This window comes from Xenopus tropicalis, chromosome 7, assembly GCF_000004195.4.
Source record: "Xenopus tropicalis strain Nigerian chromosome 7, UCB_Xtro_10.0, whole genome shotgun sequence".
Classification (NCBI taxonomy): Eukaryota; Metazoa; Chordata; class Amphibia; order Anura; family Pipidae; genus Xenopus; species Xenopus tropicalis.
In genome coordinates, this window is record NC_030683.2 from 81,086,125 (window position 1) to 81,102,389 (window position 16,265).

Sequence of the window (16,265 nt, forward strand, 5' to 3'; positions counted from 1 at the left end):
CAGTTTTAGACATGCAGACTTAAACACAGAAGGAAAATGGAATATCTTTAGGCGTTGCTTAGCAAGTATACAGATCAGTATATTCCCCTTGTAAGCAAGGAAAGGCATCGCAAAGCAAAACTTTTGTGACTGCATAAAAGTATTAGTGTTGAAGTTGGTAAAAAAACGTGCTTTTAAAGCATTCAAATTAGCTGGAGGCTAAAATAGAGATGAAAAGGGGTATTGCAGCTAGGAGTAAAAGGAATCCAAAATTATTTTTTAAATATGTAAATAGTTAAAAAATGAAGCAAGAAGGGGTGGGACCCATATTATCAGGGGGTCAGTTTGTTGATGCAAATTTTGAACCCTTATTTTTCATCTGTCTATAACCGAGGAGCCAGCTAATGAAGGCGTCCCTTTTAGTAGACCCAATTCTAGTAATATAACTACTAACGCATGTGTCACTCAGGAGGAAATTCAAAAGAGACTTGGACATGTAAAGGTAAACAAAGGTCTAGGACCGGATGGGATTCATCCCAGGGTATTAAATGAGCTTAGCTCTGTGATTGCCAAGCCTCTCTACTTAATTTTTCAGGATTCGTTGAGGCCTGGCATGGTGCAGAGAGACTGGCGAATTGCTAATGTGGTCCCGTTATTTAAAAAGGGATCCTGTTCTCAGCCTGAAAACTATAGGCCTGTTAGTCTGATATCAGTAGTAGGAAAGCTTTTGGAAGGGGTAATAAGGGATAGGGTACTTGAATACATTGCAGTTCACAATACTATAAGTTTGTGCCAGCATGGTTTTATGCGTAACAGATCTTGCCAGGCTAATTTTAGTCGCCTTATATAAGGAGGTGAGAAGGAACCTCGATGCTGGAATGGCAGTGCATGTCATCTACTTAGATTTTGCTAAAGCGTTTGATACAGTACCTCACAGAAAGTTAATGATAAAATTGAGGAATATTGGCCTAGAATATAATGTTTGTTATTGGATTGAAAACTGGCTGAAGGATACATTACAAAGAGTGGTGGTACATGGAACATTTTCTAATTGGGCCAGTGTGGTTAGTGGGGTACCGCAGGGGTCTGTACTTGGTTCTTTGCTTTTTAACTTGTTTATTAATGACCTGGAGGTGGGCATAGAAAGTACTGTTTCTATTTTTGCTGACAATACTAAATTGTGCAAAACTATGGGGCACATTTACTAACCCACGAACGGGCCGAATGCGTCCGATTGCGGTTTTTTCGTAATGATCGGTAATTTTGCGATTTTTTTCGGCGTCTTTACGATTTTTGCGTAAAAACACGAGTTTTTCGGCGTCTTTACGATTTTTGCGTAAAAACGCGAGTTTTTCGTAGCCATTACGAAAGTTGCGCAAAGTCGCGATTTTTTCGTAGCGTTAAAACTTGCGCGAAACGTCGCGCCTTTTAAGTTTTCACGCTACGAAAAAGGCGCGACTTTGCGCGCAAGTGTTAACGCTACGAAAAAATTGCGACTTTGCGCAACTTTCGTAATGGCTACGAAAAACTTGCGTTTTTACGCAAAAATCGTAAAGCCGCCGAAAAAATCGCAAAAAATACGAAAAAATCGCAAAATGTTAGTTTCCAATCGGAATTTTTCCAATTCGGATTCGAAATCGTGTCTTAGTAAATCAGCCCCTATAAGTTCCATGCAGGATGCTGCCACTTTGCAGAGTGATTTGATAAAACTGGGCAGCAAAATGGAAAATGAGGTTCAGTGTTGACAAGTGCAAAGTTATGAAAAATATAAATGCAAGTTATACAGTAAATGGTAGTGTGTTGGGGGTATCCCTAATTGAGAAGTATTTGGGGATTTTTGTAGATAAAAAGTTGTCTAATTCCAGGCAGTGTCATTCTGTGGCTACTAAGCAAATAATGTACTGTCTTAAAAAAGGGCATTGACTCTGGTAAGGCCTCACCTTGAGTATGCAGTGCAGTTTTGGGCTCCAGTCCTTAAGAAGGATATTAATGAACTGGAGAGAGTGCAGAGACGCGCAACCAAACTGATAAAGGGGGTGGTAGATTTAAACTATAAGGTTAGAGGTTGGGGTTGTTTTCTCTGGAAAAAAGGTGCTTGCTTGGGGACATGATTACATTAGAGGGGATTATAGGCAGGGGGTGTTCTTTTTTTACCATAAAAATGATCAGCGCACCAAAGGCCACCCCTTTAGATTAGAGGAACGGAACTTTCATTTGAAATGAAAGTGGGTTTTCACGGTGAGTGAAGTGAGGTTGGGGAATGCCCTTCCTAGTGATGTTGTAATGGCAGATTCTGTTAATTCCTTTAAGAGGGGCTTGGATAAGTTCTTGAACAAGCATAGTATCCAAGGCTATTGTGATACTAATTTTACAGTTAGTATTCATGTTGGTATGTATAGTTTATGTATGTGAGTGTATAGATAGCCAGTATAGTTTGTGTGTGCTGGGTTTACTTGGAAGGGTTGAACTTGATGGACTCTGGTCTTTTTTTCAACGCTGTGTAACTATGTATATGCTTTCACTGTTTTCAAGTGTTTTCAAGCTGTACTTGGTCCTGCAAATAATTTTGCGATGTCCTATGGACAATTTAAAAGACATATATACAGTACATTGTGTTGGTCCCTAAACTCGGGTAACTGACAGCACTCCTGAGAATGCTACTCTGGGCATGTTCTGAGGCACAGATCTTCACTGTTAAAGGGCTGTGGTGACAGTGGCCTGGCACAAAAACCCAAAACATAAATCGCTGACTGCATTAGTCTGTGCTGTATTGGCGAGGGGCAGGAAGGGGGAATCCCATAGGTACCTCCCCTGACCCCTAACTTGTGCCTAATTTTGTGCTCTTTGCACCAAGCGCTGGATTGTTAATATGCCGCTTGGTGCAGAGAGCATCACTCCCTGACTTGTTAAACACAAAGGGGAGAGCAGTCTTGTAGCTAGTGGATAATTTAATGACCCCTGTTGTGTAGCAATTCTTTTGTGATATTTTAAAAGGATACTGTCTTAATTTTTATGATATAGTTTTTATTTCTAAATTACACTGTTCACATAGCAAATAATTCACTCTACTATTTCAAATTTTATTCTGGTACCAACAAATGTATTTTTATTTTTAAGTTGTAATATTGATGTTTAGGCAGCCATCTCAGTGCTTTGTCTGAGCTTTCAAAAAGAGCCAGCGGTACACATTAGAACTGCTTTCAGGTAAACTATTGTTTCTCCTACCCCCAATGTAACTGGAGGAGTCCCAAGCCGGACTTAGATTTCTTACTATTGAGTGCTATTCTGATATCTACAGGGAGCTGCTATCTTGCTACCTTCCCATTTTTCTGCTAATCAGCTGCTGGGAGGGGGGTGATATCACTCCAACTTGCAGCGCAGCAGTAAAGTGTGACTACAGTTTATCAGAGCACAGGTTATATGGCTGTGGCACCCTGGGAAATGAAAAATATGGCTAGACCCATGTGCAATTTCAAAGTTGAAAAAAAAAATCTGTGTTTTTGAAAAATTAATTTCAGCACAGGATTCTGTTGGAGAAACTCTATTAACTGATTTGTTTTGAGAAAAATATGTTTTCCCATGACAGTATTCCTTTAAGTACAGTAGAACTTTACAAACAAAAATGCCAATCTAAATGCCATATATTCCACTGGCCTAAGGGAAAATAAAAAAAAATCCTACTTGTGTTTAAATTATAGTTATATGGGCTCATTTATGGACTTAAATAAATGGTTTACTTCTTTTATATACTACTCTTATTAACAAGGTACAGTTTCTGCCCAAGAGAGTGGGCAGTGTCAGTGACTAAAAATGGGTTGGAAGACTTTGAAAAATACTGTGTATAATAATTAATCCAAAATGCAGTTTGCTTGTCATTTGGGTCGGAAATATTTTCTCCTAACTGTCAGACTGAATTTGCTTCTGCTGAGGTTGGAAGGGAGGGGTCACCTATATTTGGATAAATTTGTAGAGCATTTTGGCGGGCTTAAACGTAAAGGTGCTATCTCTTTATATTATCTAACCTATAATAGATCTATAATACTTTCTGCACAGGTTGGGATCCACATGCAATCTCTGAATGTGAATCTATGCTTTATACTGCTTCCTGTTAAGTACAGAGTTTGTAATGTACGGATAACTTTAAGTTTTAGAATCCACTGCATTTCCACAGTGCAAGAATAAATCAATGCTTTGATTTAGTCCTGTACAAGGGCAATTTGGCCACAGTTGAATCTGCACTTCCGCAGACTACAAATCTCCCTGTGTGTTATTGGCCTAAAGTTAAAAAAAAATTATAGAAATGTGTGTAGAGATAAAGCTAAGAAAGTTAAGTTGAAAAAGATAAGGTATGTTATAAAAATGTTTAGCCTTTTTTTAACATATTCCCTTACCAACCATTTCTCACAGTGGTTTGAACCTTCCCAGTTCGGCACTTGGTGGGCAGTGCTCTCCACTAGTATGAACTTGGCAGGCAGTCTTGGCCCCATCATAGCTACTCTGGTAGCTGCCAGTTACAGTTGGAGATCCACATTATCCCTTTCTGGTCTGATCTGTGTGGGAGCCTCTGTCCTTTGCCTTATACTTATAAAGAATGAGCCTTCTGATGTGGGGCTGAAAAACATAGAACCTGGGCCCAAAAAAGGAAAACAAGGTAAGTGGAACTGCATAAATGTACGATTTTTTAGTTCATAGTCTGCCAGCCAAGCTTTTTATTCCTGCTGCTGCAGTTAGTGTCTTGCAAAACTATTTTCAATCTTTCAGTTGTTGGATTACAGACATTACTTATATACAGTATTTTTCCAATCATTATTATTATTGATTACATGCTAATTCAAAGGAATTTGTGCAAAAAAGGGATGGTTGTGGGTATTCTTTAAAGACATCAAAAAATACTCAAAATGCCCTAAGTATTCAGACCCTGCATGTTTTGGTTGTATTACATAGTACCAATATTAATAATGAATAATAACTCCCAACCAGTGGCTTGTAAACAACATGTTGCTTGCCACCTTCTTGGATGTTGCTCCCAATGGCCTCAAAGCAGGTGCTTATATTTACAGACTTGAAGCCAAGTCTTGAAAGCACAAATGTTAAATTCACATTTTGTATGGCACAGCCCAAATAGGCTTCCAGATTTTTATATATATGTTCAAACAAAAAATCCAACGTTTCGAGCACTGACTGTACTCTTCTTGGGTTTGTCCCTGAAGAAGAGTACAGTCAGTGTTTGAAACGTTGGATTTTTTTCATTAAAACTTTTTTCATCTACAGGGAGCTGCTATCTTGCTACCTTCCCATTTTTCTGCTGATCAGCTGCTGGGAGGGGGTGATATATATATATATATATATATATATATATATATATATATATATATATATATATATAATCAAATTTATTTTTTTTTAATATTAAGGAACGCATTTTTTGCACTCTTTCATCAAGAATTAGGAAATTCATGCACATTTAGCCTTTTACTAAAGGGACTCTATACACCCCTTTGCAATATTCGCTTAATGAATAAGGCTTACCAGCCCACTGTGAAGCCACTGGTGATGTGCTGCTTAAGGGCGATGGCACATGGCAAGATTTGCTTTCCTTTGCACTTTCCCATGATTAAGCTGAATTACCACAAGTAATGTGTTTTACTAGCAGTGATTTGAAGGTAAGTAAAGTTCAAGGTATTTTCAGATTTGTCGCCCGTGGTAGAGAAGATTTACTCACGGTAAAGGAGAACGAAAGCTTGATTAATTAGACAGAAATGTTCTATATTAAAGCCCCTCCTGAAACGCCACATTTACATTTTTATTATCATTACCTCCATGGCAAACTTCAACCTTAAAAATTCTTATTATTTCAGCTTTTGCAGCTGCAATTTTAATAACTCCTTTAAAGGAACAGTAACACCAAAAAATGAAAGTGTATAAAAGTAACTAAAATATAATGTGCTGCTGCCCTGCACTGGTAAAAGTTGTGTGTTTGCTTCAGAAAGTCTACTATAATTTATATAAATAAGCTGCTATGTAGCCATGGGGGCAGCCATTCAAAGGAGAAAAGGCACAGGCACATAGCAGATAACAGATAAAACACTATTGTATTCTACAGAACTTATCTGTTATCTACTATGTAACCTGTGCCTTTTCTCACTTTTTCCAGCTTGAATGGCTGCCCCCGGGGCTACACAGCAGCTTATTACATAAATGATAGTAGTGTTACTGTATCAAACACACCAGTTTTACCAGTGCAGGGCAACAGTGCATTATATTTTTATTACTTTAAAGCTCTTTCATTTTTTGGTGTTACTGTTCCTTTAAGGGGTAATTGGTACATTTGGTATTGGTAGTTAAAGAACTAAAAGGAAGCAACTAATGTCAGTGAAATTGTTGTTAATCCAAAAGGCTGTGTATTTTAGATCCAGCTCTACAGCTACCTGATGAGAAGGGTTTGAATATTTATTTTTCAGTGAATAACTGAGAAAGTACAGATGCACGAAATATATAATTATTTTTTTTATTCCTTGTAATCCTTCACAAAAGATTTGACCCAATAACCAAAGCTTGACCCTACTTATATAGGGTTTATAAATTATTAAAATCTGAAAAATATAAAAAAAAATTGGATTGATTGTGAGCAATTCACAGTTCAAATTTAGGTGTCTAGCTCTTTAAAGTTACCTGATTTTATGGGTTCGGATTCAGTGATATTATAGGTTTTGTCTGAATCCACGAAAAATTGCTTGGATTTTGCCAAATCCAGCACTGAATCCTGGACTCGGTGCATCCCTAAAAAAAAAAGTAAATTGAAACATTTTGCTTACGTAAGTAGTCATGTCTTTTTTTGAATTATTTTTGAATACTGTGTTAATTTATCCCAAGCACCATCTTGTATGCAATTTTACCTAATAAATTTTCCCTGTTTTTTTTGCAGCTTCCCAGTCTGGTGATGAAACAACTCTAAAGGAGTTCTTGCTTTCCCCGTACCTTTGGCTACTGTGTGCTGGATACCTAGTGGTATTTGGAGTAAAAACCTGCTGTACAGACTGGGGACAGCTTTTTCTCATTCAGGACAAAGGACAGTCTGCCCTGATAGGTAAAAGACCTAGTCACCTCACTGTATCTCACATTGTGAACAATGTCCCCTTGATGTATGTATGTATAACTTTATTTATAAAGCGCCACAAGGGTACGCAGCGCTGTACAATCTTACAATATACAAAATTACACCCAGGAAGGACAAGTGTTACAATAAATACAATAAATAAGTATAAATACACAGGTATGAGTGCTATGTGGTATGAGACAGTAGGAAGGAGGTCCCTGCCCCGTAGAGCTTATATTCTGATGCTTTATATATATATGTGTAGTATTGATTGACTAAGTTTATCAGGCCCATCTGCTCTGTGCTGAATTGCTTGAGGGGGTGCAGTTGTGGATTACCAACTGGCATTAATCTTTTCATATGAATCTGCATGTTTCAAGGCAAGCAATAGATCAGTATGGCCTATCCAGTTTATCTCTTGTTTTTTTGTCATATGTGTTCCTAGATTTTAGCTTATTTCAACTGTTCTCTTCATTGTAGGCAGCTCATACATGAGCGCCCTGGAGGTTGGTGGCTTGGTGGGCAGTATTGCAGCTGGTTTGTTGTCTGATCGAGCTGTGGCTAAGGTAAGAAATTATTAAAATGAGCTCTTGTAAGGATTGTTGCATACCTCCCAACTGTCCCGATTTTTGACAGCTCAACCGCAGTCCCGGATTCTTAGGCTAATGCCACACTGAGCATATGGCGTATATTTTCCGTTTGCTGAAAATATCACCATACGCTCCTACCTGTGCCTGCACCTGAATTAATAAAATACTCTCGGGTGCAGGCACATTTAGCCGATATCCGCCAAAGATTTGAAGTCTCGCGTTTTTTGGTGGATATCGGTTACATGTGCCTGCACCCTAGCGTATTTCATTTATTCGGGTGCAGGCACAAGGTAGGCGAAAACTACAGTAGTGGGGCATATTCTCGGCAAGCGGTTTTTGGCTTGCCGAGAATACGCCCGTGTGGCACCAGCCTTACTGAAAAGTCCCTCATTTCCCTTTGATCTTATGCAATGAAGCTAAAAAAGATACAAATTTAATGAAAAGTAGCTTTTGCCAGAGAGCCCAGAAATCTTAATGAGCGTCACCTGTACTTTTAATTAAATAAGTGGGCTTTTGGCAGAGAGCCCAGAAAGGCAAAAAGCCCCACCTGCACTGAGATACAACTGTAACTAATAAGCTAAACAGGTCTCTTGGGGGAACTGAGACTCACAGCTTAAAGGGCAATTTCACCTTTTTCAACAAAACTGCAATAACACATTAAACAGGACCCCAAAACCCCCAGAAATGTCTTCAAACTTTAAATAACCTGCCAAATTTAGTCAAATGCAAGTAGTATTTCACTGCGCTGTGCGCAGCATTTATTTTTGTCCCTGTTTCCGTTTTCAAAATGTAGGGAGGTATCTTGTTGGGCTAAGCATTTTAGGGAAAAAGAACTAACAGAAGACAGTATAATATATTTTCAAGGGAATAATTTCAAATATTTCTTGTTATGCCTATCTGTGGTAATATTTTAGCTGCTTCTGAGAGATTATTATTTCTGCCTTCCTGTCCTATTTTGTTTTCTGCCTATCTAGGACATTTTCTTATTTATTGGTGGCAGTTACGCCTTGGAAAACACTTTCCAGGGTAGTCCTTTGGCACACATGGTGTTTTATCTGCTTAAGTGTCCCTTACCAGTCCTATACAGGTATAGGACCCCTTATCCAGAATTCTCGGGACCCAAGGGTATTTCCGTAATTTGGATCTCCATACATTAAGTATACTAAAAAATCAATAAAACATTAATTAAACCCAATAGGATTGTTTTGCAACCAATAAGGATTATTTATATCTTAGTTGGGATCAATTACAAGGTACTGTTTTATTATTACAGAGAAAAAGGAAATCAGTTTTAAAATTCTAAATTATTTGATTAAAATGGAGTCTATGGGAGACAGGCTTTCTGTAATTCGGAGCTTTCTGGATAATGGGTTTCCGGATAAGGCATCCCATACCTGTATTTGTAGTGCTTACGTTTTTTCAGAACCAAATCTGCCCCTAGTGTGTAGGACTGATGGACACAAAGGACAGGTTTGAAATGGATCATTTTTTTCAAAGTTCCAGTGGAGAAAATGCCCTGGGTGTCACAGGGCTAAGGCTAACTATTAGGCTGATGCCACACGTGGCATTTTTACGCTGCGTATTTTCTGATTCTCTCGGCGGCTGAAAAACGCACAATATCATCATCCATAGAAATAACTTGAAAAGACTCGAAGCAAACCACACAATGCGTAAATACGCTAGAAAACGCCTTACCACAGATTTTTCAAGCGTATACACAAAGGCAGCTGCTAGACCTAGCGGAAATACGTGGCGTTTTTTACTATTTCGCACTATTAGCACCATGGAAACGGGATTTGCTACGTCACCAGTACTAGGCTGAAAAACGCCATAGTCAGGGGCTGTGTGGCTTGTGCAGTGTTTTTAGGCTGTGAAAATACGCAGCGTAAAAACGCCACGTGTGGCATCAGCCTTAACAGACAACTAAAGTTTTTTTTTTTATTGTTACTCAGCTGCAAATGGGTGCTATACGACACAGCACAGAGGATCTGTGGGTCATCTGGAAATTATAGTTGTATAGCTAAGCATATCATCATCTTTAAGTTGCTTTTGCTATATGAGTAATGAGCACCTATTTGTGTGGCATTTTCATCTGTGAATTTGTGTCTTTGAAATGGGTACATTTAGAAGTAACCTGTAGCATTAGAAAGCTGATAGAGGCATATAATATTCCATAGTAAATTTACCACTAAACACAACCCAAACAGAGCCCAAAGAGTGGCTGTCAACCTTTTCTATTTTCTATGGCTTATGTGTTCAGGTTTGTTATGGAATATTACAGGCTAGAACATATAATCAGTTAGGAAAATTATTGTAATAGGAACATCAACTAAATGTGAGAAAGTACTTGACATGATTTAATTTTTTAGATGGGATTGAGAAATCATGGTAATCCTCGCCATGGCCTGCTCCTCTCTATGATGGCTGGAATGGCTGTGTCCTTGTACTTGTTCCGTGTTACTGTCACTGCAGGATCTTCAAAGGTATTTAGTCTATTGGTAATGTACTTCTTTAAAGGGACATGAGTGTGATTTCATTTCAAATATCTTTTATTGCTTGCTGCTTATTTTAGGTCTCCCATATCACTTAAAATTCAGGGACATGTCTAGAAAATCCAACCAGAAAGGCTGCACTGATTGTTATTTAATGCAAATGCAATAAATGCAAAATGCATTTTTTAAAGGTTTCCATGAATTTTTAAGTGATCTGGTAGACTTTGATTATTTGCGATTTTTCTTAAAATCTTCACAGTATATTCTCATTTGTCTTGAAATCTTCACTGTCTACTTTCTCTTTTTTTCTTGCTATCAGGTTGAAGGGATTTGGTCTTTTGCTCTCCATCCCCTTGCAGAAATGGCTGGTTTCACCGAACAAGAGGTTTCTGCCTGTCTCTCCTTCCCCCTTAAACACACGTTAAACGCACATTTATTACACTGCAAGATTAATAGCTACACCACTAGTTAACACATTGTTAACACAGAGGTACAAAGACTATTAAAAGGACAAACTAATATCAAAAGAGTTTTATACAAATTTTAAAAGTGACCTATTTTACATAACCTCATTTGTGATGTTGATATGCAGGTTTAATTTAAATTTAAGTAAATCTTACATGAGTTAGTGTGGATGGGGCATAAAGACTACACTTTAAGGTAGCCATACACACACCGATATTAGTGTACGAAACCTAGTTTTGTACGATATTTGGCGGATCGACGAGACGACCAATATCGCAGGAGCGTCAGATATCGGTCATCTTGTTGATCGGGCAGGACAGAAGATTTTGCTCAGTGCCATTGAAGGCACTGAATCTACATTTAGAGCTGAATCATCAGGTGGAGGTAGAATCCTATTGTTTCTACCCCCATATCTGATGATTCAGCTCTAAACGTCAGTGGAGGGAACGAACAATCTTTCCTGCAACTAATGGTTCCAGGAAAGATGGTTATTGTAAGGCAGTGCTGTCCAACTTCTGTGGTACCGAGGGCCGGAATTTTTCCGACCTATGTGGTGGAGGGCCGATAATGGAAGCCAGTTTTGACCTCTCCCCTTTTTTAAACCACACCCACTTGAAACCACACCCGTGTTATCACATGACCATACCCATATTAATGGTTGTAGTACAGCAAACACCTGCCATACTCTGCCTGCCCTATGCTGCCTGTGTGTGCCATACTCTGCCTTCCCTACCCTGCCTGTGTGTGCCATACTCTGCCTGCCCTACCCTGCCTGTGTGTGCCATACTCTGCCTTCCCTACCCTGCCTGTGTGTGCCATACTCTGCCTGCCCTATGCTGCCTGTGTGTGCCATACTCTGCCTGCCCTACCCTGCCTGTGTGTGCCATACTCTGCCTGCCCTATTCTGCCTGTGTGTGCCATACTCTGCCTGCCCGCCATACTCTGCTTGCTATGGCACACACAGGCAGCATACAGTGACACAATGCTGGCACTGCTCCTACAGTCTGCACAATAACTATATATTAAAAAAAAAATTAATTGCAGTACCACCTCAGTATATGTTCTTTTTGTAGTGTGCAGGGATTATTTGTGGGTTTCTACTGCTCCTACTCCTCTTGAGGTGTGAACAGGGGAACAATGTGGGTGATTACAGTCTGAGCCTGAGGTGTGAACACTGCAGGGGGTGAACAATGCAGAGATTAAAAGGTGTGAACAACACAGGGGATTAGATTTTTAAACAATACAGGGGGATTACAGCCTGAATCTGAGGTGAGAACCATGCAGGGGGGGCAGTTAATCACAGTACTGATACCATTTAAATCTTACATAAGAGTAAGCCATCAAAGCAGCCAGACAAGTGGGGGGCCACACAGAGGGGGGTCGCGGGCCGCCAGTTGGACAGCACTGTTGTAAGGTGTATGGCCCCCTTTATACAGTATACAGACAGCTCACAGTTAACCTTTTTCCTTAACTTTTAACTAACGTCTGTACTCCACCCAGCCTCTGTATTCTGTGCTATTATTTGCCGGGCTTAGTTTAGGTTTGTTTAGATAAGTGGCTGCACAGTGGATGAGCCACTTAACTAAATCATGCCAATTTTGTTCTTGAGAGTGGGAATATAGGAGTTTTTACAGTTCTTTTGAAACTTTCTTATTTTGGGAACCAGTTATTGTTTATAAATATAATTTATCTTGGTACAAAAAATGTCACCCAGACAGCTATATAATAAAAGTCCTTTTCAAATTAAACATGAAAAGTAAATTCTTTAATGAAAACATACATATTTGTTATTAGCTCAATTAAAATCTCAGCTGTCAATCATACTTTGACTTTCCTGCCTCAAGCACTGCAATCATTTCCACTGGCCTTGTCACATTCCCTCTTCATTGCATGCATAGCATGTGCATCAGGTCCTCCTTTCTGGTGCATACCTGAGATTTTGGCATAATGCAAAGCTTGCCTTGCCAACAGGTTTCACAAAATGGAGTCTTACTGTATGTGCTAATTGTGGATTCCAAAAGAATGAAGGAAACAAGATGTTAATATATACCATTATTCATGATGTTAGAGTAACTGATTTATCTCACACCAACAACACAGGTCTGGATCTTGATTCTGGGAGCTGTATTTGGATTTTCTTCGTATGGACCTATTGCACTTTTTGGAGTCATTGCCAATGAGAGCGCCCCTTCCAATTTCTGTGGGACATCACATGCTATTGTGGCCCTCTCTGCAAATGGTAAGTCAACCAGTCCTCGGCACTAGTTATTAATCATGGAGGGTGAGATTGTGTATCTCCCCTAATTTAGAGGGACTGTGGCCTTAGTTCTTGTCTGTAACTCTTAGAAAGAACCACAGCAAATGAGAAGATTTGCTATTAATAAAGTTCTAATTTATTAAAAAAGTTCTAAATTAATCACATAAGAAACCTATTGCTTGTTTATTATTTGTACTACAGCTCTTGGGCTTTAACTGCTTCCTGCTTGCTAGGACTTGAATACCTTAGCAGATAGACAGCACATTGGAAGACACAACTTAAGATGAATAGGAAAGATCTGAAATGAAAGATAAGCAATAAAAATTATATTATTATATATTATATACAGTGTATATAATACTCAGTGCTATATGTGGTCTGTAGCCAATGTGAATCTTCTGTTAAAGAAGAAGCAAAGGCTAATAAAGAGTTAATCTCAAGCTGCAGGCATACCTTAAGTTCTCTTATTTGTGCCCTTAAGTCTTCCCATATTTCTCCTGTTCAGATGATCAGAAGCCTCATAGGAAAAAAACCCACTGAGCTCTGTAAAGAAAGTTCCCATAATGCCTCGCTCCTGCACCAAGACCAAGACCGGTGTACATGCGCACTGAAGGCAGATTTTGCTCAGGCACCTTCTATGGCGGCCGATTGAAATCTTTTAACCCGCCCGATCGGCGAGTCGACCGATATCAGCAGCCTCCTGCGATATCGGTCGACTCGCCGTCTTGCCATATTAGCACCGAATATCGTACGAAACGAGGTACGATATTATCGGTGCGTGTATGGCCAGCTTTAGTCATACAGTTAAATGTGGCACTTAAGAGCTATATGCTAATTTCCTTTCTTTATCTCCTCATGCAGTGGGTGGTTTCCTCGCCGGACTCCCATTTAGCACTATTGCCAAACACTATGGTTGGAACACAGCATTTCAAGCAGCTGAGATTACCTGCTTAGCTGTTACAATCATATTTTTCCTTCTAAGGAATATTCAAACCAAGATGGGCCGTCTGCCGAAGAAAGCGGACTGAATTGGGTGGACTGAACCATCCACATTTCCAAACACCCCTCAGGACCATGGAAAGACTTTACACAAAGGGAGGAGGGGGTGGATGGTTTTAGGGTTTCATTTTCTTTCGCCAACAGGACCGGTAGAACTTGACTTGTGCCAAGAAAATGCCATGTTCTCTTACCATTTCAATCCCAAGTGAAACTATTTCAGATAAACATTGGAAATCCCTGTTCTTCTTTTGTAGTAGAGAAAAAATGATTGCTACAAAAAAGTAGTACTGTAAACAAACTTGTTGCTTAACTTATAGCTTTTCTGTAATGTAACAGTTATCCATATAGATAGAGAATTGAATGGCTCTGAGTGAACACTGGAATGAAGAGTAAAAAGAAAAAAACAAAAACACGTTATTTGATATCACCTTTGGTAAAGAAATCTAAGATATCCTTTTCAAACAGTGACAGATTTCACTCTCCTTGTTCTCTGCAAGTGATCAGATAGCTCTAGCCTCTGTATGGACCAACAAACTACATAACATACTTTTGAACCAAGTATACTATTGTATATTAATAATAATTGGCTTACACTCATATTCCAACATCACCTGCATTTCAGTAAGGAACCATTTGTCTTTCATCTATATCTGTTTTCCTTTTTAACCCATTCGCTGAATAGAGAACTCTATGGCATACAATGCAGTCATCTGATAAAAGTAAATAGCAAATATTTCCTTATCAGACACTAGGGTATTTTTATATTTTTTCAGATCTCTGGTTGTTAAATGAAGATTTGTTCTTGTAGTGAATATAACTGGAAGCTTGATGATGGTGCTAATACTGCCATTTTGCTGCTTAATCGCTTTAATGTTAGCACTGTTTCATTCATTTAGAAATCTCAGGCAAATTTGTGCATTTTGCATCTACTGTAAGTAGTATATATAATTTTTTAAATTAGATTCAAAGTGTGCAGCTTTATTTTTAGAGCCTGATATCCAGGGCTTACTCGGGTGAGGTTGGCACCTTGAAAGAGTGTTGGAAACGGTCAAGTGCTCTGTAATTTTTAATGGCTTTCATCAATGTAGCATTCCTCTCCATAGCTGAGACAGTGCTTGACCTATAAAGATATCTGCTTTGGCATGAGAGGGAATAGGATTGTAGCAATATACTGTGGTGATCGACAGAAATTGCCTTCTTTCCTCTTCACTGAACCAGCAAGTCATATAAATATAAAGGTGGCCATACATGGTAAGATTTGCTCGTTTGGCAAGGTCAGCAAATGATATTGCCGACCTTGGATGGCCAATATTGTGCTAATGCATATGTGTGGCCCAATGAAGGGAAAAGGAAAAGTCTGAGTTGGGACCGCATCAATGAGCCAATGTGGTCCCCAATACAACAAAAATCAAGCCCATCCAACCAACATCTGCCCAATTTTTGGCCAGATATCGGCCGGGAAGGCCTGTCAGAGGGCCCCATATACAGGCAGATAAGCTGCTGAGTTGGTCTTAAGGACCTGAATCAGCAGCTGAAATCTGCCCATGTATGGCCACCTTAAACCTGAGCAAGTCTTACACATTTTTTCGCAACCAGCAGCATTTTACAGGTTGTTGCAGAAGTGAAGAAGAGGCACTGAGTTGCCATATTTTCAGAAATCTATTACAATATTAAAGTGTTATGTATTTTGTTTTCATGAATTAAAAAGACTACAAGACTGTGAATTAGGATGTATTGTTAATCCCTTTAACATGAAATTAAACTAAATACAGATTAAAACAATTTGTTCTTGTCTCATGCTTAGAAAACCTTCAGAAGCTGATATGATATCTATACGCCAGTACTATTAAAGTTTATAAGGAATAAAAATGTGACAGAGAAACAAAAGCACACAATTCTGCATAAATATGAATCTTTTACATGTGTTTGCTTTGTAGTGCAGTTTGTATTTGTTCTACCACATGGCATGCATTTTTATGGAACTGTATCATTATTATTATTATTATCAACATTTATTTATAAAGCGCCAACATATTCCGCAGCACTGCACGATAAGTAACCCCTTCTTTGCTGTAACCAAGCCAACAGCACGGCTAGCATAGGTTTAGAGCAGGGAGCCCCAACCTTTTATACACGTGAGCCACATTCAAATTAAAAAAGTGTTGGGGAGCAACACAAGCATGAAAAAGGTTCCTGGGGTGCCAATAGGAGCTATAATTGGCTACTTAATAGCACCTATGTGGACTGGCAGAAGGCTCTGTTTGGCATTATACTTGGTTTTTATGCAACTAAAACTTGCCTCCTTACCAGAAATTCAAAAATGAGCACTTGCTCTGAGGCCACTGTGATCAACATCCAAAGGGTTGGGGAGCAACATGTTGCTCACT

At 39.0% G+C, this 16,265-nt stretch overlaps 1 protein-coding gene across 1 annotated transcript in view; it reads left to right on the plus strand.

Annotated features, from left to right (window-relative positions):
- Positions 1–15,657, plus strand: part of slc37a4 (solute carrier family 37 member 4) — a gene marked incomplete at its 5' end in the record, with an annotated part of 28,763 nt that extends 13,106 nt beyond the window's left edge. The window contains 6 exon segments of the mRNA NM_001017356.2: positions 4,387–4,630; positions 6,905–7,066; positions 7,556–7,641; positions 10,035–10,148; positions 12,723–12,861; positions 13,741–15,657. Coding sequence (NP_001017356.1) covers positions 4,387–4,630; positions 6,905–7,066; positions 7,556–7,641; positions 10,035–10,148; positions 12,723–12,861; positions 13,741–13,907 — 912 coding nt within the window. The 3' untranslated portion in view covers positions 13,908–15,657.
- Positions 15,658–16,265: the final 608 nt, after the last annotated feature.